Below are 24,054 nucleotides of genomic sequence, written 5' to 3' on the forward strand. Positions count from 1 at the left end.
AAATTTTATACAGGTATAAAATCTAAATCATTTTGCTTATCAGTGGGGAGGGGGGGCTGCTTGTGGGGTTGCCCGGCGCCTCTCTTTGCTTGGAAATATTAACCCCTGCCATTATGGAGAAAACCAATGCCAAGACAGCAATCAAGCCACTTCGCGTTGTTTGCCATCTAAAATTTTCTATATCTGATCTTAAATTCCCCATAATTTCTGTTCCGATCTTGTTATTACAATCGGATAGATCCAATTTGATTCTTTGTTGTAATAGAGTGTTTTCTGATTTTTGATTATGGAAGGCCACTTTTGATTCATTTTGTAATAAATTGATTACCATTTCATTAATTTCATCTTGTAATGAATCCAAATCACGAATCAATTTAATCAATTGTAAATGTTGTTCATTTAAAAGAGTATCTCTTGATATTTGTACGGCGGATTTCAATTCATTTTCAGCAGTATGGAACAAATGTTCTTCATTTTCCAATTCCATATTTCTCAAGAATTTGATATTGTAATGGTTATAGAAATTTTCGTTCAAGATTTGCATTATGAGGTGCAAGATTAATAGGGATTGTCGAGGGGTGAAGCCACCTTCTTTAATTAACAGATCATAGAATTTAGCAGTATCGAGTTGATTTTGAGCAGTGGTGTGTCTTAAGTTTTGACCTGTCATGGAGACTTCAATAGGTAATTTTTCAATTAATTCTACGGAAGTTTCATCATCTGTGGAATTTGCATTGGTAGAAAGATAATTAGGGAAAGTGAAAGGTGAAGGAAGTGACAGACGTAATGGATGGATATATTTGGATCTTACCAAACGGAAGGGGTTATTGAAGATTGGATGTCGAGATAATTTCCACATGACGAGGCGTTTGTGTTGTTGCGAATAGGAATGTGAAACAATGATTGGATATTTCTTTTTTCAACAACAAATTGCGAGGCCAAGAGCAAAAAGGCGAAGGGCAAGGGCGAAGGGCAAGGGATAAAGGGTGAAAAATTACAATAAAGTTTAATTTATTAATATAAAATTGTACCAATCAAAATCAACCGAGTACAACTAAATATGTTTTGTCATTTAAATGTGGTGCGAATAACTAAGCCACTCTGTAGGAACTTCAACATACAGAATGGCAAGGTATTGATTAAAAAAAACAAGTTCCCACCTCGACCTAAATTGGGTGCAGATGATGAAAACGATATCGAAGAAACTTTTTTACATGGAGGTCGTGGCCCTGGAGGTCAAAAAATCAACAAGACCAATAGTAAAGTGCAATTGAAACATTTACCTAGTGGAGTTATTATAACCTGTCAAGAAACACGTTCCAGAGCACGTAATCGAGATATTGCCCGAGAGAAATTGGCTTTGAAATTGGCTGAATTGAAAGGTGATACAAGACGTCAAGATGCGTTGGTTGAATGGGAACAACAAAGCAAGAGGAGTAAAGCGAAAAAGAGTCGTCAAAAACATGAACAAGCAAAGATGAATCGAGAGTTGGAAAGACAGCGGGAATTGGAACAGGAGGAGAAGTTGATTGAAACGATGATGAATGCTACCGGCAAGGCAAAAACTACACGATGATGTGTAGCATTTTTATATGTAGCGGAACGTATATATACTGGAAGGGGGGGGGGGGGAGGCTGAATTGACCCCGCATTTTTATATATAGATGCAATTGAGATTCGATGGGATCTGCGAAGTGGAAGCAAATGCGGATGCGGATGCGGAAGCGGATACGTAAAACGGACGGACGTAAAACGGACGGACGTAAAACGGGGTGTTCCCGAAATAGACAATGCCCGGTTGCGACTTTGCAACCGGAGATTGTTTCCGGATTGGGAATATCTCGTTATTCATTGGCCCTGCATAGCAAGGCGCAGTGAATGCCGTAGAAGGGTTGGACAACGGGTGGCGATTTTGCAAAGCACGGATCTGAGAAGGGTGCGTAGAGAGGTATCTCCGAATGCGATGGGAAAAGAAACGAGAGACGAAAAAAAAATGGAATGACATTTACCCAGAAGATAAGTTTTTCAGAGAAAAAGAAAAAATGGGATTAATCCGTCCTTATTGAAGATCAAATATATAGAGAGAGATGTGGATGGAGTGACGAAAGCCGGAACAATTACGGGCTTGTCAGAAAGAAGGAATATCTTGGGTAATAAACCAGTGAGTGTGAGAGGTTGGGTATATATATATATATATCTACCAAAGACTTGGAGCGGAATTTCTACACACATCTAAGTGAACCATATTAAAGTAAACCATATTAAAGTAAACCATATTAAAGTAAACCATATTAAAGTAAACCATATTAAAGTAACCCACACTCGACGTTAACACGATGGGACGACCAAAAAAAGATGTTAGTGAAAAAAAATTAGAATTGTTTCAATTGGAATTGGAACGAGCAGGTAACAATGCTTCACAATTGATACAGGACAAGAGGGGGAGATCAAGGTCGTGCCTGCTATGCAGAAGGCGGAAACAAAAATGTGATCACAAGTTGCCGAGTTGCACTGCGTGTTTGAAAGCTGCTGTGAAATGTATCCAGCCGACCAACTACCGAGCCCCGAGTGTGAATCTGAGCAATTCGCCGGTGGGATCTGGGACGATTGATATCAGTGGGGGAGGCATGCCTATGCCTAGTGGAGTGCCTAGTGGAATGCCTAGTGGAATGCCCATTGGCAAATCGCCCCCATTAAACCCCGGACATGTACAGAAACCAAATGAAGATGACAAGAAAAACGATTACACCAAGCTATTGGAGCGGAAGTTGAAATATTTGGAGAAACTGATTGATTTGAACCCGAGTGGTGTCACGTACAAGAAGAAGAAGGAGAATTACAAGAAAATCACCCAATTCCTGGGGGCGATCCCGCCGATCGAGCCTCATGGCAGCGGCAGTGACACACGACGGAAAAATGTGAAATATAGCATACCGATGTTGGCGAGCGATTCGCTGGATAGCATCGATTTCAGCAAGTGCATCTTTGGCAAGTACAATCTCAAGGAGTTCATGATGTACGACCCGGCGTTTGAGTTCAACGAACGGCTGTCACGGACGTTCCTGGACATCTTCTTCAACAAGATCCAGTTCAAGTACCCGCTTTTGAACGAGGCCGAGATATATGCGTTCCATGAAAATTATATACGAGACGACATATACGGGTATTCCGAAAAGAGCTTCCATTTCAACTGTGGCCGAGTATGGATGGTGTATTGTATTAGTTCTTGTTTGTGCAGCCCGCAAGGCAATGGCAACAGCGCTGCCAACAGCGAAACCCACGAAGGGTATCCCTCAGTCCGCTATTTTTCCACTGCAGTACGACACATCACGAAATGCGGCGACCAACTGGGCAACATGGAAAAGATCGAGTTGCTGACATTGCTCGTGCTGTATCTGTTGCGGACCGACCGCGACTCGATCGTCCTGTATGAGATCATCGTCGATGTCATGGCAATAGTCAAAGACGTGCTAGGGCTGAACCGAGGCGGGTATGACGAAGAACACAAACGGGTCTTTTGGTGTGTCTATCTGTTGGAACGCATGATCTGCGTTGCTGTCGGGAAGGAATACACGATCCAAGAACGCGAGGTCAATGTGGCACTGATGACCGATACCCACAGGTACAAATTTTTGAACGAGAACATCCGGCTGTTCCGCATCGAGAGTCGGTTTGTCACCGAGTTGAAACTGTTGCCCCAGAACAAGATCCACCGCAGCAACGAGAGCAGGACCAAGCACGAGTTGCAGATCGTCGAGCGCTACTACAAAGAGCTTGAACAATGGCAACTGGACGAAGAATCCATCAAGAACGAGTTGAACAAGTACGAGAACGAGGCCTTGAAGTTGAACTACTACCAAAGCGTGCGCCTGCTCATCGAGCCTTACTTGGAGGTCCTCAACACAGAAAGCAAACTCTTCCGCGAATGCCAAAGCAGTGCCGGCCGGATCTGCCAGATATACAAGAATTTGAACCAGCGCAGTAAAAACGGACATTCCACCCCGTCCGTCCACACCGTTTTCATAGCCGGAGTCACGCTTATCTATTGCATGTGGCTGAGTCGCAACCAGGACGACAAGCGAAGACGCAAGCTGGGCGACTCTTCAAAACACACCCGGCCTCTGGTCAGCGGCAGTCTATTCAGCAACCTGGACGACCTTCGAGCATGTTCCATCTGCCTCTATGTGATGACTGAACGATCTGGGTTTGCAAGACTGTTCCGTGACACCTTTGACCAACTGATGAACGCCACGGTCGGGAATCTGATCGAAAGATGTGGGCCTGATTCCAGCGAGTTGATATACATCTCCAAGAAACGCCACGGCAAGCACCACACCGATGCAGGCCGCCAACAGCGCAACCGCATGCTGGAGGGCAATCCGATCCCCAAGTCGCTTTCACACCTGTTGATCCAGGAAGACAAGAAGGAGGCCGAGGCACAGGCCGAGGCCGAGGCCGAGGCACAAGCACAAGCACAAGCACAGCCAAACGGCGACCAAGACTACCCTGCCACGACTCACGCTGTCTCCACGCCCAGCAGCACCGGCACTGGCGACCTCCCTCTACGCTCCACACAGCCTGCCGTGGCACCCGCGGAATCAGCAACCCCGACCCTGTCTGCCACCGCTCCCTTGCAAGTGGTGAAAAAACCCGCCAACTCACGGGAATTCTTCGACTGGGAAACTTTCCAGCAGCAGGCGTTTCTCCAGCAACAGCAGGCCCAGCAGAACCTGCAGATCTACCTGAGCACGCTGAACCGCGAACTGCCTGCAGCGGGCACGCCGGGACTGGCTGCCGCCAACACGCAGATGTTCGAGCCCGAGAGCCTGGCAAAAGATCTGCAGGTGCAGGCTCAGGCTCAGGCACAGGCGCAGGCGCAGATGCAGCTGCAATTGCAACTGCAACACAGAGACACGGCGGCAGCGACTCTGCCCGGCTCACAGTCATCCGGACAGCCCGTGCAGACTGGCTTCGGACTGGCAATCCCTGCACAGACCCCCACAGGCGCAGCCCCCCACGCTGCCCACTACGCGCCCCACGAAAGCGTCACCGACATGATCACCAACATCTCGACGTGGACCAACGACTCGGTGACTGGATTTGCTCAACAGTGCCGCAAACGACAAAGGCGGGGCGTGGTAGATCTCGCGTTTTTCCGTTTGCGGCGGGGCGTGGCGGATGGGGAAACGCGGACGCGAGCGTGCGTGCGCCGTCTGTGTGGGAGTGCGCGCCTGCGCCTTATCTGTGGCATTATCTGGGCCTTATCTCCAGGTAGTCGTGGTGACTCGCACGTTTCTTTTGGGTTTTTGCTTTGGTGTCTGTCTTGTTTGGTATTTGCATTCGCCGTTGCTTTTGTCGTTCTTTGGCCGTTGTTTCGGCGCTGCCGCTGCCGCTTTGGGCGTGGCGTGGCAAGCAGCGTGGCGTGTCGGCGGGGTATATATAGCGGGTGCTGGAGGGTTTTCGAGACAAAGGACTGCCGCTTGGTCGTTTGTTTGTTTGCTTGTTTGCTTGTTTGTTTGCTTTTGCTTGCTCGGCTGTCGTGTTGTCTGGTCGCTTAGTCTGGTCACTTTCCTCGTGCTACTTTACTCGTGCTACTTTCCCGTGCTACTTCTTCGTGCTACTTCTCTCTGTTTCAGGTCGCGTGATTCCGGCATTGCTATACATTCTTCGGTCTTTCCTCTCCCTTCTCTCAGTTCCGCGCTACGCCAAGCCCCACTCCACTCCCCTCCGCTAACCACACCACCTGGTTTCTTCCCGAGCCCATTGCCCCAGCGTTCTGCCCCCGCCGCCCGTGCATCCCGACTCCTTTCCGATTCGGTCGCTTTTATCAACAGTTTTTATTTCAATAACTCACCCGGTGATTAACTACAAAACCTGATTCAATCAGATCGATATAAATAATAAATAAGAATAAGAATAAAACATAAAACATAAAAATATTGCAAATCGCAAACCAGAACAAATCAAACACATATCCACGGCGTGATCATGTCCACCCCCTCCCACAGGTCCTCGCACTCCTTGAAATCGTCGTTGAAGTTGAAGACCAATCCAAACGCCTCTTCTCATTTGCATGATTTGCCCAACAAAACACACTCCAAATCCCTCTCCCTCTCCCACTTGCGTACTTCCTCCGCGTCCTCCATCGACTCCGCAAGTACCACTTCGAGCACCGCTTCCAACAAGTCGGTGAGGTTTGCCGCGGATCTCTGCAAGGTCAAGTCCTTCCATAAAAACGATAAACCAATCAATATCTCGGAACAACAATCTCCGATACTCTTCAACAACCACATCTCTTCCATGGGCAATCTGCTGTTGCTTCTGAACGACGACGACGACGACGACGACGACAACGACGACGATGATTTTTTCTACAACGATTCCTTCGCACTAGACGATACTTCGTTGTTGTTAACTTCGGAACGCTTCTTCCACCACCCCACTGCACAATCACATACCCCCAAACACAACAAAAACATCTTCTTTTGGAATGACGATACAAATAATTCCTCCGATTCCTCCTCCTCCTTCTCCGATGATTGTGAGTTTGTTGCTCCTGATGACAAATCCTCCTTGCCCGAACCACACCCTCATTCCTCCTCCTTCAATTTGATTAATACAAAACTTATATACTCAAACATCCCTCCCACTTCTACTTCCATTATAGACCAAACCAAAAACAACAACATCAAATTAAACTCCTTGGATTTCAACCCTCATGCAAACACCATCGAGGGCTCTATATATCTACAGAATTTGAATTTCGAAAAATTCGTCCAAATTAAATACACTTTCAACAACTGGAATTCCATAAATTTCATCACCGCTTTCTACAACAAACCTATCCAACAAAATATCGACGAGTTCAAATTCGTAATAAACTTGAACTCCTTGAAATATCTCATCAACAACCAGTTGCAATTGAACAACAACAACTGCCAAGAGACCCATCTACTAGATATCCAATTTTGTTTGAAATACGATGTTTTGAACGAAACTTTTTATGATAATAATAATTACAACAATTACAATATCAAAATCACTTTTCAAAAACAATTCCATTACAACAGACCGTCACATACAATTAAGAAATTGGCCAAACCACTGGACCCATCTGCGTCTGTCCCTTCCCCTTCCCCACCTCCTGTCGTGCTCCCTGCTGTGAAAACAGCTCACACTTCGGCTAGAAAGTTTAATGATAATACTGATTATTTCAATTCTTCGCCTTTGAAACATTTGTACCATTTTGATTCTCAAAAGAAGAATGATTCTAGAAAGAAAAAGAAACAACAAAATGTGGTGCAAGAGCAAGAGCAAGAGCAAGAGCAAGAGCAAGAGCAAGAGCAAGAGCAAGAGCAAGAGCAAGAGCAAGAGCAAGAGCAAGAGCAAGTGCAAACACAAGCGCAAGTGCAAACACAACCCCATCCCCAACCCCAACCCCAACTTGTCTCCCCTCCCCCAGTCGTCGTGGTCCCCACTACTCCTCGCACCTCTTCGAAATATAGATATTCCGATCTAAACATTTCCACTTCTATCAATGGTTCTCCAACGGCAAAACATCCTTCATTCTCTTCTCTTTCCTCCACTTCCTCCTCCTCCTCTTCTTCCAGCACCTCATCTTCCTCCTCAAGTGCCTCTTCCTATTCTTCCGCAGATTCCTCCTTCTTAAAGGATCATTCCACACTTTTTATCCCCAGATATGATCCATTACACGTTCTCACTTCCAAAAATCTTCATTCCCATCAATCCATTATAAATGAAACAAATGATGATACTTCTCAATTGTCAAGTGATGACGATGACGATGATGATTTCCATAGTATAATCACAGATACCCCTTTGCTACCGGATTCATTCATCTCATCCACTTCTCCTCATTTGAAAAAGAAAATCACTACTACTAATTTCACAAAACATAACAATTATTCTGCATACTCAAACTCAAATGATTCAAACGATACTTTAGTAATCTCTTCTTCTCCAATCCCTCAGATTTCAAACCCGTTCAACCATCACCATTCTCTTTCTCCTTCTCCTTCTCCAAACTTGTTCCCTCAATTGTCACCTTCTCCTTCAAACACTCCAAACCCATTCATGTCCCCGACTTTATCACCTTCTCCTACTCCGTTTGTCACTCCTTTGCAAAACAACAACCCTCAGACAAACTCATTTACTAAATTAAAATTACCAACTCCAACTAACCTAAACAACAATACATCTATATCAATAAACACTAGAAAATTCATTTCAAATCCTTCAAATAAATTCGATTATAAAGCATTTATAAATGATTACAAGAATTATACTTCCAAGAATTATAACAATAACAGCAACAACAACAACAACAACAGCAACAACACAAAAAATTTTATAACAACATCAACTAATTCATGACGCATTAGTGCAACCGCTAATATGCGTCCCCCCCCCCCTAACAAAGGATAATATTGATATTCATATTTACAATAATTTTAATACAAATTCAACATAATATTACTACTATTCCTATTCTTATTACCCCGCCCTAAAACAAGAGAATTTCTTTCGCTTTTAATTTCGCTCTAAGTCGCATTCCCCCTCCCCCCCCCCCCCCCCACTTCACTTCGCTATGCTTATGCTTTAACCTTTATTATTATTTTTTTTCCCCCTCTTTTTGTTTTTAAACAACCAAAAAATAAATTTTTTTTTTTTTTTTCTTCTTTTTCTAAAACAACAAATGTATTATAGATTTATTTTTCCTCACCCTTTCTCTGTATTATTGCTTAATTTCATTATCTGCTGTGCGGTTTAATGTAAATATTCAGAAACAATTTGATTTCCTTTCGTCTTCTTTTATTTTTATTTTTTATTATGTACTTTTACTTCTATTTTTTTTTTTTCTTTCTCTCTTTTTAAATAAAACATTATTTTTTGCCTTTTTATTTTATATCATATAAATAATTTAACATAACAGATTACCTACTCAATCAACTTGGTGTTGTTGCTTCCATATTAAATTACTTCACTTTAAATAGTTTTCTTCACTTTTGATTTACATTTATTGAATATTTTTTTGTAATAGCGATTAATGTTTATACGAGAGATGATGTGCAAAAGTTGATCGTAAAATTCAATGCAAAATATAATCACACCTATTGACAGATTATCCTTCTAGCCTATCAAATATCAAATATCAAATTACAATTGACCCATCACTACTAGTCATCCATATCATTTCTCACATTTTGTAGCAATACTCAATATTTCTCTATATCAATCCAAACTACCATGCTATTGAATAACGAGAGGATTTAATATATCATCACACTATCTTTATGTTAAACTACACATCTTTTTAATTTAATTTATACTGAATGGTTATTAATTGGAAATTTATATAATTATATATATAAATATATATGTAGGAACTAGAATAGGAAATAAAATGTATTCAGTCACTTTCGTAGGGATATGTACTAATGACTCTTGATCTAATAGAATTCTTGGCTTCTAAATCGTCATTTTCGTTTTCAGATGAGATTTGAATAACATCAGGTTGATCATCAATATTATTTAATTCATCTTCTTCATCATTATATCTACTGAAACACAACCAGAATGCAATACCTGCAATGAAACATGAAACGGCTAAACCAACGTATTGCCATGTGAATTTTGGGTCGATGGAGACTGGTGATAATGCAGCACCTAAGGCAGAACCTATAGCTGTTGTGAAAAGGAAAATAGACATGATAAATGATTTCATAGATGCAGGAGCTTTGGAATAAGCATATTCTAAACCAGTGATTGATGCAAAAATTTCAGAAAGAGCAATCAAACAATAAGCAGGAACTTGCCAGCAGACATGGATATGATTTGGTCCATTAGGACAATTGGTTGGGTGATAATAACATGGTGGCTTTTGATAAACAAACCATTGTAAGACGGCAGCCCAAACCATGGAGAATGAACCAAAGAAAAACCCAATGGTGATCTTGGTAATTGGTCTCAAAGGTGTAAATCTTCTTACAAATGGATAGATTAATCTTTCACAAATTGGAATAAATACAATCAAGGCAATAGAATCAATGACTTGTAAGAAATCGTTTGGTAAATCATGTAATTCCATTTGACCACCTTGAGTGACGAAATTATTTAACATCTGACCATAACAAACCCAATAGATTGGATAGAAATAAAACACATTACAAGCCTTAATGGCTCTTCTAATTTCTTCAACAAATTTATCAGTCCAAGGATAATTACATTCTGGGTGAATAGATGGTTTGGCAGATTCATAATTGAATTTATTTTTGATTAAAATACCAACAACTTTGAATGATTTAGAGATTGTCTTATCACCAATAGGTACTTTAATAAATCTTTTATTACCAATCATCAACACAACAACGGCAACCCAAAAGAAGCAAAATGGTAACAAATAAGCAGCCCAGAACCCCTTACGAGCTTCTAATTCTGTAGTAGCCATAACCGATAGAGAACCGACATTAATCATGAAATAGAAAGCCATGAAAACGTTTTGCAAAGTGATATCTGGATCTTCAATGACTCTTGTACCATCTTTCCGTGTAATAATTCTTCTTTTCCGTTTGGGAACTTGTTCAGCAATCATAACAGACAAGTTTGCTTTAATCATACCAGTACCTAACCCAATGATAATAATTGAAACAATAAACCCACCCATAGCAGCAGAGTAAGAAGTTAATTTAGGTAATGAAGTCATGAAAAGAATGAAAATACCACATATATAACTTATGACACCAACCCAAATGGTGTTATATTTACCCCAATAAGTATCGGCCATATAACCACCAAAAATAGGTGTAATATAACACCAAAATTGGAAGAAGTATGACAAACCTGTAGCACCTTGAGTATTTAACGAAAGGGCACCTGGTGGAGTATCGTAAGGACCATTTTGCATATAGTTTTGGAAAGGAGCCGAAAGACCATAGTATGAGAATCTTTCGGATAATTCAATGACTGCCATTAACCAACATCTTGCAGGGATATAACCACCTACACGTTTTAAAGTTCTCATTTCTTCTTCTGTAGGTTCGATGAAATCTTCATCATCATCATCATCAGTGGAACGATTATAATTTTCTTCATTGGAATTACCTTCTATTATTGTGGATGCAATAGAATTTGGTTCATCTTCAGTGATGAAATTATAATTCTTGTCATCTTTATTATCACTCATGAGGATATTATTGTTGTATTCTTGGGAATAGGTGACGTTTAAATTGTTTTGTGAGCTATACATGGGTTGTGAATGGGAATAGTTTATATCTATAACTGGGGATTCTTTTTCTAAAGACATGTTTAGGAGAGAGGGAAGGGTGAAGTGTGATGCTCTTTTTATGAGTAGAGAGGAATAATAATTTATGATTACAATAAGAATGACAAGTAGTGAAGTTATGTGATGTATGTATATATATAGATAATAAATTTAAAACAAGCTAAGGGGAGAAAACAAGTGAAAGTGTCCTAGGCACTTTTGTCTGTGCTTGCAAATGCTATTGTAAATGCGATTGCAAGTGTAATTGAAATTGTGATTGCTACTATGATTGTAATATTGTAGATAATTGATTAATATGTTATTATCAGAAAGCGGTGTCAAAAATAAGAATTCCAATTATGATAATAATTATACAGTTGTGGTAAAAGAAGATAAGATAAGACAATAAAGTTCATGGCAAATTAGGAGAAAAAAAAAAAGACGTGAGTGAATTAGTTTATGTGAAAGTGTAACACAGTGGTGGTAAAACAACATCAGCAATGATAGTGAATCTCTAGGGCGATACGATATTAATCATAATGGATAAAAGCAAAAAAAAAAAAAAAAAAAAAAAAAGAGAAAGAAAGCCTACAAATTGATACCACAATCGATGATTGAATGTCGAATATTGATAGGTCTAACAAAAGATGTTGATCTGTGGATGAAAACTATGTGTATATTTTTCTTTTTTTTTACTTTTTAATAATAATAAAAATAGTAATGATTTCTTAACGGTTTTTCAACTTTATTAAGTGTTTTACGGAATTCCCGTTTGTAGTAGTAATACCTGATATGGAACGAGGCACGATCAGATAGGGTTGCAGGTACGTTTCTGGGCGGAATCTGGCGAATTCCAGGGACCGCCAGTACGGATATGTCTGTGTGTATGCGGCTATCTCTTAGGGCACGGCAATTGTTCTGCGCGGCGGCAGTCATTTGTGACACTTGTCAAATAGGGGTGGCTTCTCAGACAGGCGTGGAGGAGTGCATACACAGATACACACACACACACACACACACACAGAGCAGCACGCACAAGACGGAGATGGAGTCCCGGGTGGTGGCCAATGAAGATGTCGTAGCAACACATGGACCAATGCGGGCTCGAGAACGCTACGTGTGTGGGCCCAAAGAGGAAACTGGAGATAAGAATGGCTCGGCATCGAGACCCAAAGGGGAAACCCAGAGGCCCAATGGGACTAGGGGTGCGTCTGTGTGGGGCTAGCATATCGTCATAGGAACCGGGGAAGGAATTGCCTGTTCTTGTGGTTGCACGGAGAAACACCCGTACGGAGAGTCTATCTGATGGGTTTCCCCATTAAGGAATTGCGAGATAAGCGGCACGCCGGGATGGTAAAAGTCATTGGAATATGTAATAAGAAATTCGCCTAGAAAGGCACGTGAATGCTGGGGTGTTTGTATTTTGTAGAATCGAAGTTTCTTGGCGATAGCCAAGAGTCGATATGATTGGCGAAGAGTGGCCACAGTGCAATGCTTGTGGAGAGGAAATGGAATCTATTGGCGGGTAGATGGAGAAGTATGACGCGTGACGCGTGACGCGTGACGCGTGATGCGTGATGCGTGATGAGGCTTGTTCTGCTTATCCGGTGTCCACATGATGGAGCTGTTTCAAAACTGATTGAGTCTTAGAATTTGCTTTGCTTTAGGATTTTGCTTTGGGATTTTGCTTTGGGATTTTATTTTGGGCTTTTGCCAGAATCAGAATCATATTCGACGAAATCCACGTGAGAGTTTTTTTTTTCTGAAGAAGTCATAATCGCAGTGCTATCGCCGACTTGGTTAGTCGCTTCATAGTGAGTCGTTTGACTCTTTCAGGACCCTACGGAATTCTCGACTTTTTCCGGAGGATCTATGGTAAAACCGGAACCGTCGCCAGAATTTCCTCTATAGGGGTTCCTCGATCTGTGGGGGATCGTTAAATTGCTATTTGATTGGTCGAATGCTTAGCATATCTTGAGAGTGTTGGCCGGTTCAGGAGACCGGTAGCGGTGGCACAGGCTTTTGTCACGACAGAAATTGCTCTTGCTTATATACGTTTTACTTTTGTCCTTCATCAGGATAAGGCGATATCCAACATCAATTATTCTGGGTGATAACACGTGTTAGAGGCTAAGCCACCATTAGGGTATTAACAGACGTGATTATTTGTATCGTGTTTCGAAGCTAATATACAAGAAATATATGGCGTGTATATATAATGCGTATATTTATGGGTGTATGTATATACAAAGAGTATATATATATGAATCGCATGACAGCTCGAGTTAGATCTCGAGCAATACGTCATTGTTGTGTGACTCCATAAGCGTGCTGCCCTGAAACCAGTTGGAAACCATCCTGCCATATCGGGTACAGCGTGTAAATCCCTTCCACGGAATGCTTGTGTCCGCGGAGGTAACAAACATTTTCGGGTTTAGTCGGACAGTTTCGGTGACACGTTAAAGCCGTGCAACACCCGGTCGCTTCCGCGGATCCAATAATGCATGTGCTCGAAAGTATGTACAGATATTTGTATATGGTTCCACATATATATATATATATTTAGATGCCCTTACCTTACTTTCTCAGGAATAGGGGTCTACCTTAGATCGCCAATGAACGATATATGAAACTGCCTATTAATGTTCTAATGATGAAGATCCTACATATAATCAATCCTTTCAATAAGTTTGACAAACTCAAGAAAACCGTGGTTCGTATCCACGAGAATAACCATACGGTTATTACCAAACAAGATTTGATCGACAGACAGTGCCGTGACCAAACGAACAAGTCTGTTGGTTCTTCTACTAGCTCTGTTCTATAGACCATGTGCCATATACGGACCTACATAAAAACACCCACATAAACATTTTCATAATTTCATACATAATTTCATACATACATAATATCTAATAACATCTAATAACATCGGATAGAATCGAATAACATCGAATCATTACAGCCTCTCATATCTTTGTACGACACCCATTTTCCCGAGACCCTAGCATTCTCGTTCACCTTCAGGAACTCGTTCACCTTAAGGGTTCGTTCACATGCACAACCCATTTTTTCTTTCGTTGCCTGCTGGTCGTTTCTCGTGTCTTGTTCCGCGGAATGCTATGGCAATAACCCCGGAACGATTCCGAACAAGCCACGGAGTTTCTCATCATCCATGTCCCCCAAACGAGCCGTGGAACGAGCATCACCAGGGGCCGTAGATCCGGGGTTATTACACAATGCCCAGCTTACTCAGCCTCTCGTTTATATTACACGTGCACTGGGGGCGTTTTACATATATAAGGCATTGCAGATTTATACAATACATTGGGAAAAAAAAGGAAAAAGAAAAGAAAAGGAAAACCAAACACAAAATATAATTCACAAATCACACACACACAAGATGAGTACGCTATTTAAAATAATACCAAACCAATTTCTTCCAAGAAGACTTAGTTTCGATTCAAAATCTAAGCAAGACAAACATGAAGAAAAACAATTGCCCAAGAAGAAATTGAGAAAATATAAGTACACGCCTCATCATACCAAGTATCAATTATCTCCAAGACTTTCATTCATTTCTGAATATTTTTCCGATACTGATTTACAATTTTCCAAGATAAAACCTTCCAATACCGATACTTTTGATTATTTCTATAATGCCTATGACTATAACCCTACAGAAAGAAATATCATCAAGCATAATAACCATTATTTATACCATACCAGCACTCATCATACATCCGATAATAGTATAATAGCCGATGTAGATGATTTGGGTATCCCATTTCTATCCTTAAACTTGGGCTAATATTTATTTGTACATTTATATATATTTTTTTGTATTCATCTTGATATTCATATTCATATTCATATTAATAAAGCATTTACGCGATCGCGAAATATTTTGCCCCAGGGTTTCACTTGGCGCGATTCAGGGTTAAGCCCGCATCTTTCTTTAACATTCTTTCATTTATTCGATGGAAATAATATAGTTATATATTGTTATAAATAATACATACATATATATTTTTTAAAAAAAGAATAATTCAATACATTTTTCTAACAAACACATTACACCCCCACAACCCCCACGCAATGACATCTACTTCATCAGCAAAACAATCTTTATTGGAAGATTGTTTGAATTGGGCTAAATCCAATGGTGCCATCATAGATGACAAAATAGAATTCAAACTCACAGAATCTTCAGGGTTTTCAGCGTTCACTACTGAAAAGATCGTCCCAGATTCATCATCCCCTTTGATTCAAATCCCCAAACAATTATTAATTACAAAAGATTTAGCTTTGACTCATTTCAATAACCCATCTTCCAATGATATAAGTAATACATCTTGGACTCAATTATATTTGGCAAATTTGAAATTCAATAATAAAAATCCACCTAAAGAATCAGAATTTTTTAAACCATATTTAAATTTATTATCCTTTGCTGATAGTTACCAATTCCCATTTTTTTGGAATTATAATGATTTACAACATTTAAAAGGTACCGATCTTTTAATTAGAATTAATTATACTCTAAGAAACTTAATCAATGAATGGAAGACAATGTTAACTCAATTAAATATCCCACTATACGATCCTGATATCTTGACCATCCATGCTGATAATCATTTGAATGATTATATTAATGAATTTTTTTTGAAATTTAAAAATAAAAAGGATTCCAATTTACCACCTTGGAATAGTTTTTTGGCATATCTTTGGTCGTATTGCATTTTCCTTTCAAGAGCATTCCCAGAATTAATCTTACATGAACAAGAACAAGAACAAGAAGACGATTCTTTGAACCAAGTTGATTTAAACTCAGTCTTTCTTTTCCCCATTGTGGATCTGTTAAATCATAGTAATAATTCAAATGTTATTTGGAACTTAAATCCTAATGATAAAAATTCCATTTGTTTCAATACAATTGATCCAATAGAGAAATCTCAAGAATTGTTTAATAATTATGGTAATAAATCTACCGAGGATTTCCTATTGTCATACGGATTCATCTTAAAAGAGGAAACCCCATTCGATTATGCTTCTCTAACGTTACGATTAGATAAATCGATTATTCAAAATTTGAAAAATTTTGGATTGGGTTTAAATGATAATTTTATAGTAGGTGATGATAAAGATACAGTTCAATTTAAATTATTTAAAACAATCAATAACAAAAATAAATTGGAAAGAGATCAACTAATTAATCTTTTTGGTTATTTGAATAAATTAACCACTGAAAAAAATTTGAATTTTAGATCTGTATTGCAAGGTCTTGATCAATTGACTGATATTTTACAACAAAAGATTGAAATCACTACAAAACTTTCTAAATTGCCCATGACTAAAAATTCGGATCAATGTCATTTCCAAATTATTAAGAATTATATTAATATTCAAAAAAAATTATTCATTGGGAAATCAGAATCCATTCAAAGATATCAAAAAAAATTAATCAGTTCTAAAGATCCAACTTTATTCAACGTATTGTCTTTTAAAACTATTTTAAAATTGGATCAACTATTTGCAAATTCGATCTTATTAACTCTAGGGGTTAGAAATTATGATGATATCATTAAAAAGGATTGTTTAAATGACATTATAATGTTATGGTTAGTTAGAATATCAAATAGAAATAATTACAAGAAAAAATTACCCTTTGAATTACCTGATTTTATTCCTCAAACTTTTGAAACAATTTCAAAAAATATTATCATTGAAAAAGATGATGTAATGGAATTAATGACATTTTATAACAAATATTTCCCACAATTGAAAAATTCTATCCCTGAACTTTATGGAATTGGTGAGTGGGGTATTAGACAATTCGTTGTGGCAGATGCTGTTATAGATTCTTTAGTTTGGCAAAGAAAAGTTAATAACGAAGCCTATTTCATTGAGGATAAAACTGTAACTAAAAACAACATTATCTTTTAATTAATTACCAAAGCTTCTTCTACATATGAAAGGTATTTTTTTTTTTTTATTTTTTTTTAATTTTTAAAAATCATTAAAAACATATCATTATTATTAGTATGTATTTATTTAAATAAGTTATAGAAAGGAATAAATGTGGTTAAAGAAAAAACAAAAAAAAACAAAACAGATATAATCAAGATTAAATCAATTTTTTTTTTTTTTCTAAATTTTTTATATTATGTTATTTTTTTATTTTGGTTTTATTTTTGAATCAAATTAATGAGAACCAGCACCTCTGCTGACCTTTTCTAAAACAGTTTCATAAGCAACTTCAGAGAAATCAGTACCTTGAATATCAGAAGAAACACCGTTTAAAGCTCTTCTCAAAGCATCCTTAGAGGAAGCGTAAACCATCTTGGATCTAACTGGAGCAGTGTCTGGTGCCCAGGTGAAAAAGATGATCTTGGATCTCTTACCTTCAGTACCACTGATTTCGTATTCGAAATCATAGACAGCATATAAACAATCATTTTCTGGTAATTTTTCCAAAAAGGTATCATAAGATTCATCCTTGGAAGTTTCTTTAACAATAATTTCAGTCTTAGCATCATTTAAAGCGTATAAAACAAACTTGTACTTCTTACCTAATTTCAAATCGTTGAAGGCTTTTAAAGATTCATCTGCAACAGCAATACTAATCGAAAACAAAAAGAATACGTTATTTAGAAATTGATAAATTGTAGGAAACATTTAAATTGAAATGGAAAGTATATGTATATACTCCCTGATTTCCTATTTTTATTCAATTCAAAAAAGTTATTGTTAGTATAAATAAAGTTTTAAAAAAAAAAATTCATTTACATTGCTAAATAAAACTCAATTGAATTATTAACATTTCAATTATACTTTCAACAATTGACTCGCAGTTGGAATTCTTAAAACATACCCAGATCTAGACATTTTTTAATTATTATTTAAGTGAGATATTATTTCAATAAAGTTTATTAAACTTGTTAAGTTCTCTATTTTAGAGCAAAAAATTTAAAAGAAAACTAAAACAAATTAAAAACAAAGCGAAAAAGATTATAATTGACCTTAAAAACGAGAAATAAAAATATTAAATAACAAGTTATTAATAGTTTTTCAATGTTATTTATCCAAAGTTGAACAAATTTTAATAATTAATTGTGCAACACTAAGAAACCTCGAAAGGGGCAAACAAACTAAACTGAGTTCGGGAACTTCCCAAATTCGCATGAGGGAAAAGGGCGGGTAACTGTGGGGAGGAAAGTGATAAATTTGGTGTTAAATTAAATAAATTGAAAAGCTCGAGCTTATATAAAGGGTAATAGTCAAAACTTCCTTATATCTACCACTAAATGTCTTTAATTATTTATAGATTAAATTATGGGCATAAAACTTGTAATATTTCCCATAATGAATATACAAGAACTACATTAAAGTATAACTTTTGCATAAATTATTATGGGTTCTATCTTAATGCAATCGATTGTTGATTGTGTCCAATTTTATAAAATATTTTTCAAATAAACCACATTAAATAATAATGAGCAAGTTTGTCTTCGAATATATTTCCTTACAAGAAAGAAACAAATTTTTAAAATATTGTTTTGCGCTTTTATTTTTTTGAAAGGAGTATACTTGTCAATATTGTATTGAGATCAGCTGTCTTTTCTATGAACAAACAAAAAGATATGCCTTTATATGAGTTGAGAAAATCAAAAAACAACAACAACAAAGGAAGAATAGGTTTTATTCCTTCGTTGAATAAAGTATCTAATTTATTTAACAAAATCCTATTAACAAAAAATTATTGAAATATTCATTGAAATATACAATAAGGAATACCATCTACTTAAGCCCAATTCTTAAAATTTCCTTGGAAAAGTACAATAATTATTCTATCACTAAAATATCAATTTTAAGATAGCAAGTATTACAATACAACAAAAAAGTTATTTTCTTGTAGTTCCAAATTCTTTATTTGTTTTAAAGCCATTCAATGTATGGCTTGGAGAATTATTTAAATAAGATTCAATCTTAGTTGGTGTAACATGATTAATAATCCTGGAATTTGGTATTTCTTGTTCTACCTCCGCAATATTAAAGTTAATTTTTTCCAAAATATCTTCTAGTACACTCTTATATAGGCTCAATTTTCTTATTTCCTCCTTAATATCATCTTCTTCAGGTGTTTTAATTATCGTAGAGTTTATTAAAAGGGTTTTTATTGAGTAAATATCTGATCTCCAAAAATAATTCTTCAGAAGAAGATAAAAAAAACTTTCAATAAAAATTAATTATAAATATTGCTAATTATTTCGAAGGAATAGCATCTTAGCAATAAAAAATGAAATAAAAAAACACATTAAAAAAACCAGGATATAATGGGTAAACGCCAAGCATTTAGAACCCAATTTAACTACCGTGGGGATATTTAGGAAAGTTTAAGGTGTTTTTCTTAAAACTCTGATAATTATAATATACTGGAGAAAAGTTATGTATAAAGTCAATATAATACCATTAGAGCAATAATAGATACATATTAATTTTTTAATATTGTAATTCAAAACTTAAAATAAATGTATCTATTGCATAATTACCAAGTAAAATTACATTTACTAATTTTTTTGTAGTACTAGGATAATATATTGGAAGATAATATTAACATTTAATTTTTTTCTCAAAAGGTATAAAAAGAGGTTTAAACCTTTAATTGGCAAGGGTGCTTTTAAAAAAAAAATAAACTTCCAAAATTAATATATATATATTTGATTATTGTATAGAGAATATTCCTCAAATAATCAAATATCAATATCTAAGGTAAAAGGTGAAAAATAGATAAGCTCTTTATTTATTTATTTTTTTTTTTTTCAAAAAGGCTTCCCCAAACATTACTGCAACATAGATTTACTTTAAAAACCAGTATGGAATAAAATGATGCAATCGTATAAAAATAAAACTGACTATAATTTACATTCAAAGTTTAGCCTTAAATTATAACAATATTACTGTTACCCTCCTTATAGAACGGTGATTCAGTTAGGTGTGTGGTGTACCGATGCAGTACATTGCTTTTCCATTGTACTATTAATGGCTGGGATCTAGCAATACAAATATATATATTTTGACACGAAAATTGTAGTCAAATATTGCTTTTTAAACCAATTATCACACATACTAATTACCAATTATACTGTTGAATGTTAAATGATAACAACTTCCATCTTCTTGGATTCTCTTGAAGAACGATTGGAATGTATTGAAAATAGTTTGGGAAAAATAGATGACTCCGAAAATAATTATTCATTTCAAAATAAAATTGATGAAATCCAAACTGTTCTAACAGAGTTATTACCATCATCAGAAAAATATGATTGGTCTGTTATCCAAGATGATGATTATTGTAGTTTATCACACTCTACACCAAAAGAGCTCGAAATTCCTAATGAATTTATCTTGGATGATTGCATTAATGATCTAAATCTAATGCTAAGTGATTTAACCAAGCTAACTAACAGTCACAATGAACTCTTAGAATTAGAGCTCTTGAATTGTAGTCAAACTCCTACAAATATTAGAAGCGTTGAAGAAAATATATGCACACAGAATTTAACAAAATTCCCTAATTTAATTAGGGAATGCAATCTCCTATTGGTAAAATCATTAGCAGTATCAGACCGATTTGCAGGTATAGAGTCCAAATATAAGGAGATACTACACAACTTACAGAAAAATCAAAAGCATTAGTTAGCAATTTCCTTTCAAAACTATATAAATATAACCATAATTGTATATATAGATCTACATACCTTTTAACGAGATGCTGCTATTTATTTATTTACAGTTGTGATAAAATTTTAATAGAATTGGTTCTTATTTGGAGGACTTCTTCTATGAAACCTTTCGATAACGTCATTAATAACTTCAGTACTTTTTCTAGGGACATATTCATTGGATTTCTTGTATAGATAGACAGTCATTTTTTCATTTATTACTGTTCTATCTACACATATGAACTTTTCGGTATCCTTAGTATTAGATATATCTGGAGTAATGGTGAATGGAAATTTTGTACAGAATTTGATGAAGAATATATTTTCTGGGTTTATTATTTCTTTTAGTTCAAGAATAATTTTCCAATTTGTGAAGATCTCTTTATGTTTTATAGTGATCGGCTTGCATCTTACGAATTTGTCTTTATATATACCATGTTCTAATAGTAAAATATGCTCCATTATTTGGAAGTACATTTTACCTTCATCAAGTAATTGTTGATGTTTCTCAGGGCTATCTTTCAAGTTTTTGGGCTCATCTAAGATATATATTGATTGAAGATCTTTAGGTAAAGCTAGATCAATATATTTAAATACATTTGGATAAAATATTTTGGTCCACTTAGATTCTTTAAAAACTGAATTAAGTACTCGAATTTGGTTCGATAAAAATGGTGCTCTTTCAATATCGTTTAGCCCAAGTGATGAGTTTTTTTTTGCAGTACACACTATTAAGGAAGCATACAATTGTAAATCTGATATAAGCTTATCAAATTGAACTTTAATATCACCAATTTCTTCACTAGTATCTGGCATTGGAATACTTTCCAATTTATTTAATTGATCCAACATGTATAGATCAATTGGTGAATAAGGTATAGGTTTCATATCTACCTTGATATGTTGTTTTTTTGAATTTCGAGGGACGCTAGTGTACTCTACATTTTTTTGATTAACATTTGCACCCTTTTTAATATAACTACCATAAGCGTCAATATCGGATTCTTTGTATGCTTTCTTTGGATTTACAACTTGTATTTTTTTTGTTAGTGTATCCTGAAGAAATCTGGGTTCGTGAGATTCATTTTGATTAAAATGTCTACAAATTATTGAATAATAATCTGAAATAAATAACCCCATTCTAACAAAAGCATTATAATACAAATAATATTTTGAGAATTCACGAACAATTTGAGAAGTAAGATAATTGCCAGAAAGAATAACGTTACGAGCAATATCACCAGGACAGGTTCTATCAACATACGCTAGGTTTGGAAGTGGGCTTTGGCCCAAATTTCTTGTTTCATAAAATAATTTTCTAATACTCCAGAGGTTTTTAAAGTTATCAAATACTCGAAAGAAAGTGTCGTAATCTCTAAAATCTTGACCTTTCATCGGTTTTATTGGAACAATAGATTTTGAGATCAATTGATATGGATTATTATCGAATTTCATAATATTTGTTGGAAGTAACGAAGATGGTGATTTTAACACATTTGCAAAGAAGTCATAGTGAGTATTATCATATTGGGGGAATAAGCCAATGGCATCATATCCAGTCGGTACAAATGGAACTTGGTATACTTTTATTTTTGCATCAATAATTGGATTCATAACATATTGCAGGTCTTCATTCTTGAGTTCATTTAATTCTAATGACTTAAACAAAGCTGGAGTAACGCCAATACCTCGGCATGCATTAGAAAAGACTCTATTTGGCCATAAAACATTTGGTATTGTTCTTTTCTCATGATTAGTAAATTTTACTTTTACAGTATTATTGTAATTGAATGGAACGTCAAATGGTACAGGAGAATTTTGAGAAGTTGCAGGGAAATCTTTTGCAATGTCCAACAATGTATAACTTCGAACGATTGGATTCATGAATAATTCTTTAAAGTGTCTGTAATGAGCAACATATCCTGGTCTTGAATGCTTGTTCCTTTTCTTAGGTTTTTTAAAATAACCATTAATGCCCATTAATACTCTAAAATTCCAAATTGTCTGTTCTTTCTTCATGTCGAGATACAGTAATTCTCTGAGAGATGATAAATGAAGTCTATCAATATTATTATATAAGGTTAGGGTATCTTGAGGAATCTGTTTTCGGGTATAAATACCTTTCCTCTTATCTAATTCCCTTAATGTATTTGATCTAACATATGGCATATTGTTTTGAAATGTTAGGGCAAGATCTCTGGGTTTTCTTCTCAATACAGAGAAGAACAAGGCTGTCCAATAATTAGATGCACCTAACGTCATTTTACAAACAGGGAACAACTACTTGGAATTTTAATGGCCTCAGTTAACGGGCTTCTTTATCTAGTTAAAGGTTGCATTGCTAATAAGGGTGGGCATCTCTTGTAATAAAAATAGCCTTATATTCAGAATCGAAATTTCCAGTTACTTTAACGAATGGCTATATTAGTAACCCGGACTTATATTACGCGAAAATATTTGTATGATATCAAAGTATAATAATAAAAACTTCAATGATAATATAATAAGACCACGTCACATTATGTACACTATTAAAATGAAGGACTTATAGCAAAATAAATGTGAAGAAATTGTGCTAAGTATAACCATTTCTATAATACGTTCTTTTATAGGTTCAACGATGAACCAAAGTAAAATGAGTGTATACAAAATTACACAGTAAAAAAACAAACAAACTTAGTATCTTATAAATATATATAGAAAGAGGGACATCAAAGCTAAAATAAATAATCGTATTTGAGAACTATTGCATTGGAAAAGAAAAGACGAATGAATGGTGCTGATATAATGGTGTTCTAATAGAAACAAACAAAAAACAAACAAATAGACGGTGAGTGGTTAGTTAAACAAAAATATATATATATAATTCCTATATTAACAACGTTAAAAATGTAAAACTTGAAAAAAAGTATTAATTTGCAAATGTAAATAATTATTCTTTTAAATAAAAAATCAATTAAATTTATTTTTAATCCTAATTATTTCTAAATTTTATTATTAGTCGTAGGTAAGTAAATTTTAATTCTTTATGTTATTTGTAGTTAGGTA

The 24,054-nt window shown here is 36.1% G+C and overlaps 10 protein-coding genes across 10 annotated transcripts; 6 read left to right on the forward strand and 4 right to left on the reverse strand.

Annotated features, from left to right (window-relative positions):
* Window positions 1-22: 22 nt before the first annotated feature.
* On the reverse strand, window positions 23-859 carry PUT7 (Put7p; the record flags this gene model as incomplete). Its single annotated transcript, XM_004180640.1, has 1 exon — window positions 23-859. One exon carries the CDS (start codon window positions 857-859, stop codon window positions 23-25), a length of 837 nt encoding a protein of 278 aa, XP_004180688.1.
* A 201-nt stretch (window positions 860-1,060) lies between these two features.
* Window positions 1,061-1,576, forward strand: RSO55 (Rso55p; the record flags this gene model as incomplete). The annotated part of the gene is made up of 1 exon (XM_004180641.1): window positions 1,061-1,576. One exon carries the CDS (start codon window positions 1,061-1,063, stop codon window positions 1,574-1,576), a length of 516 nt encoding a protein of 171 aa, XP_004180689.1.
* Window positions 1,577-2,336: 760 nt separating this feature from the next.
* Window positions 2,337-5,558, forward strand: TBLA0E01110 (uncharacterized protein; the record flags this gene model as incomplete). Its single annotated transcript, XM_004180642.1, has 1 exon — window positions 2,337-5,558. One exon carries the CDS (start codon window positions 2,337-2,339, stop codon window positions 5,556-5,558), a length of 3,222 nt encoding a protein of 1,073 aa, XP_004180690.1.
* Window positions 5,559-5,988: 430 nt separating this feature from the next.
* TBLA0E01130 (uncharacterized protein) lies at window positions 5,989-8,394 on the forward strand (the record flags this gene model as incomplete). Its single annotated transcript, XM_004180643.1, has 1 exon — window positions 5,989-8,394. The coding sequence occupies one exon, from the start codon at window positions 5,989-5,991 to the stop codon at window positions 8,392-8,394; it is 2,406 nt and encodes an 801-aa protein (XP_004180691.1).
* A 1,036-nt stretch (window positions 8,395-9,430) lies between these two features.
* Window positions 9,431-11,266, reverse strand: TBLA0E01140 (uncharacterized protein; the record flags this gene model as incomplete). The annotated part of the gene is made up of 1 exon (XM_004180644.1): window positions 9,431-11,266. The coding sequence occupies one exon, from the start codon at window positions 11,264-11,266 to the stop codon at window positions 9,431-9,433; it is 1,836 nt and encodes a 611-aa protein (XP_004180692.1).
* A 3,190-nt stretch (window positions 11,267-14,456) lies between these two features.
* Window positions 14,457-15,092, forward strand: TBLA0E01150 (uncharacterized protein; the record flags this gene model as incomplete). The annotated part of the gene is made up of 1 exon (XM_004180645.1): window positions 14,457-15,092. The coding sequence occupies one exon, from the start codon at window positions 14,457-14,459 to the stop codon at window positions 15,090-15,092; it is 636 nt and encodes a 211-aa protein (XP_004180693.1).
* Window positions 15,093-15,379: 287 nt separating this feature from the next.
* Window positions 15,380-17,227, forward strand: EFM1 (protein-lysine N-methyltransferase; the record flags this gene model as incomplete). Its single annotated transcript, XM_004180646.1, has 1 exon — window positions 15,380-17,227. The coding sequence occupies one exon, from the start codon at window positions 15,380-15,382 to the stop codon at window positions 17,225-17,227; it is 1,848 nt and encodes a 615-aa protein (XP_004180694.1).
* A 258-nt stretch (window positions 17,228-17,485) lies between these two features.
* COF1 (cofilin) lies at window positions 17,486-18,169 on the reverse strand (the record flags this gene model as incomplete). Its single annotated transcript, XM_004180647.1, has 2 exons — window positions 17,486-17,903; window positions 18,156-18,169. 2 exons carry the CDS (start codon window positions 18,167-18,169, stop codon window positions 17,486-17,488), a joined length of 432 nt encoding a protein of 143 aa, XP_004180695.1.
* A 2,271-nt stretch (window positions 18,170-20,440) lies between these two features.
* Window positions 20,441-20,980, forward strand: LDB18 (Ldb18p; the record flags this gene model as incomplete). Its single annotated transcript, XM_004180648.1, has 1 exon — window positions 20,441-20,980. The coding sequence occupies one exon, from the start codon at window positions 20,441-20,443 to the stop codon at window positions 20,978-20,980; it is 540 nt and encodes a 179-aa protein (XP_004180696.1).
* A 110-nt stretch (window positions 20,981-21,090) lies between these two features.
* CBP2 (Cbp2p) lies at window positions 21,091-23,268 on the reverse strand (the record flags this gene model as incomplete). The annotated part of the gene is made up of 1 exon (XM_004180649.1): window positions 21,091-23,268. The coding sequence occupies one exon, from the start codon at window positions 23,266-23,268 to the stop codon at window positions 21,091-21,093; it is 2,178 nt and encodes a 725-aa protein (XP_004180697.1).
* Window positions 23,269-24,054: the final 786 nt, after the last annotated feature.

The sequence above is a fragment of the Henningerozyma blattae genome, chromosome 5, assembly GCF_000315915.1.
Source record: "Henningerozyma blattae CBS 6284 chromosome 5, complete genome".
NCBI classification, from domain to species: domain Eukaryota; kingdom Fungi; phylum Ascomycota; class Saccharomycetes; order Saccharomycetales; family Saccharomycetaceae; genus Henningerozyma; species Henningerozyma blattae.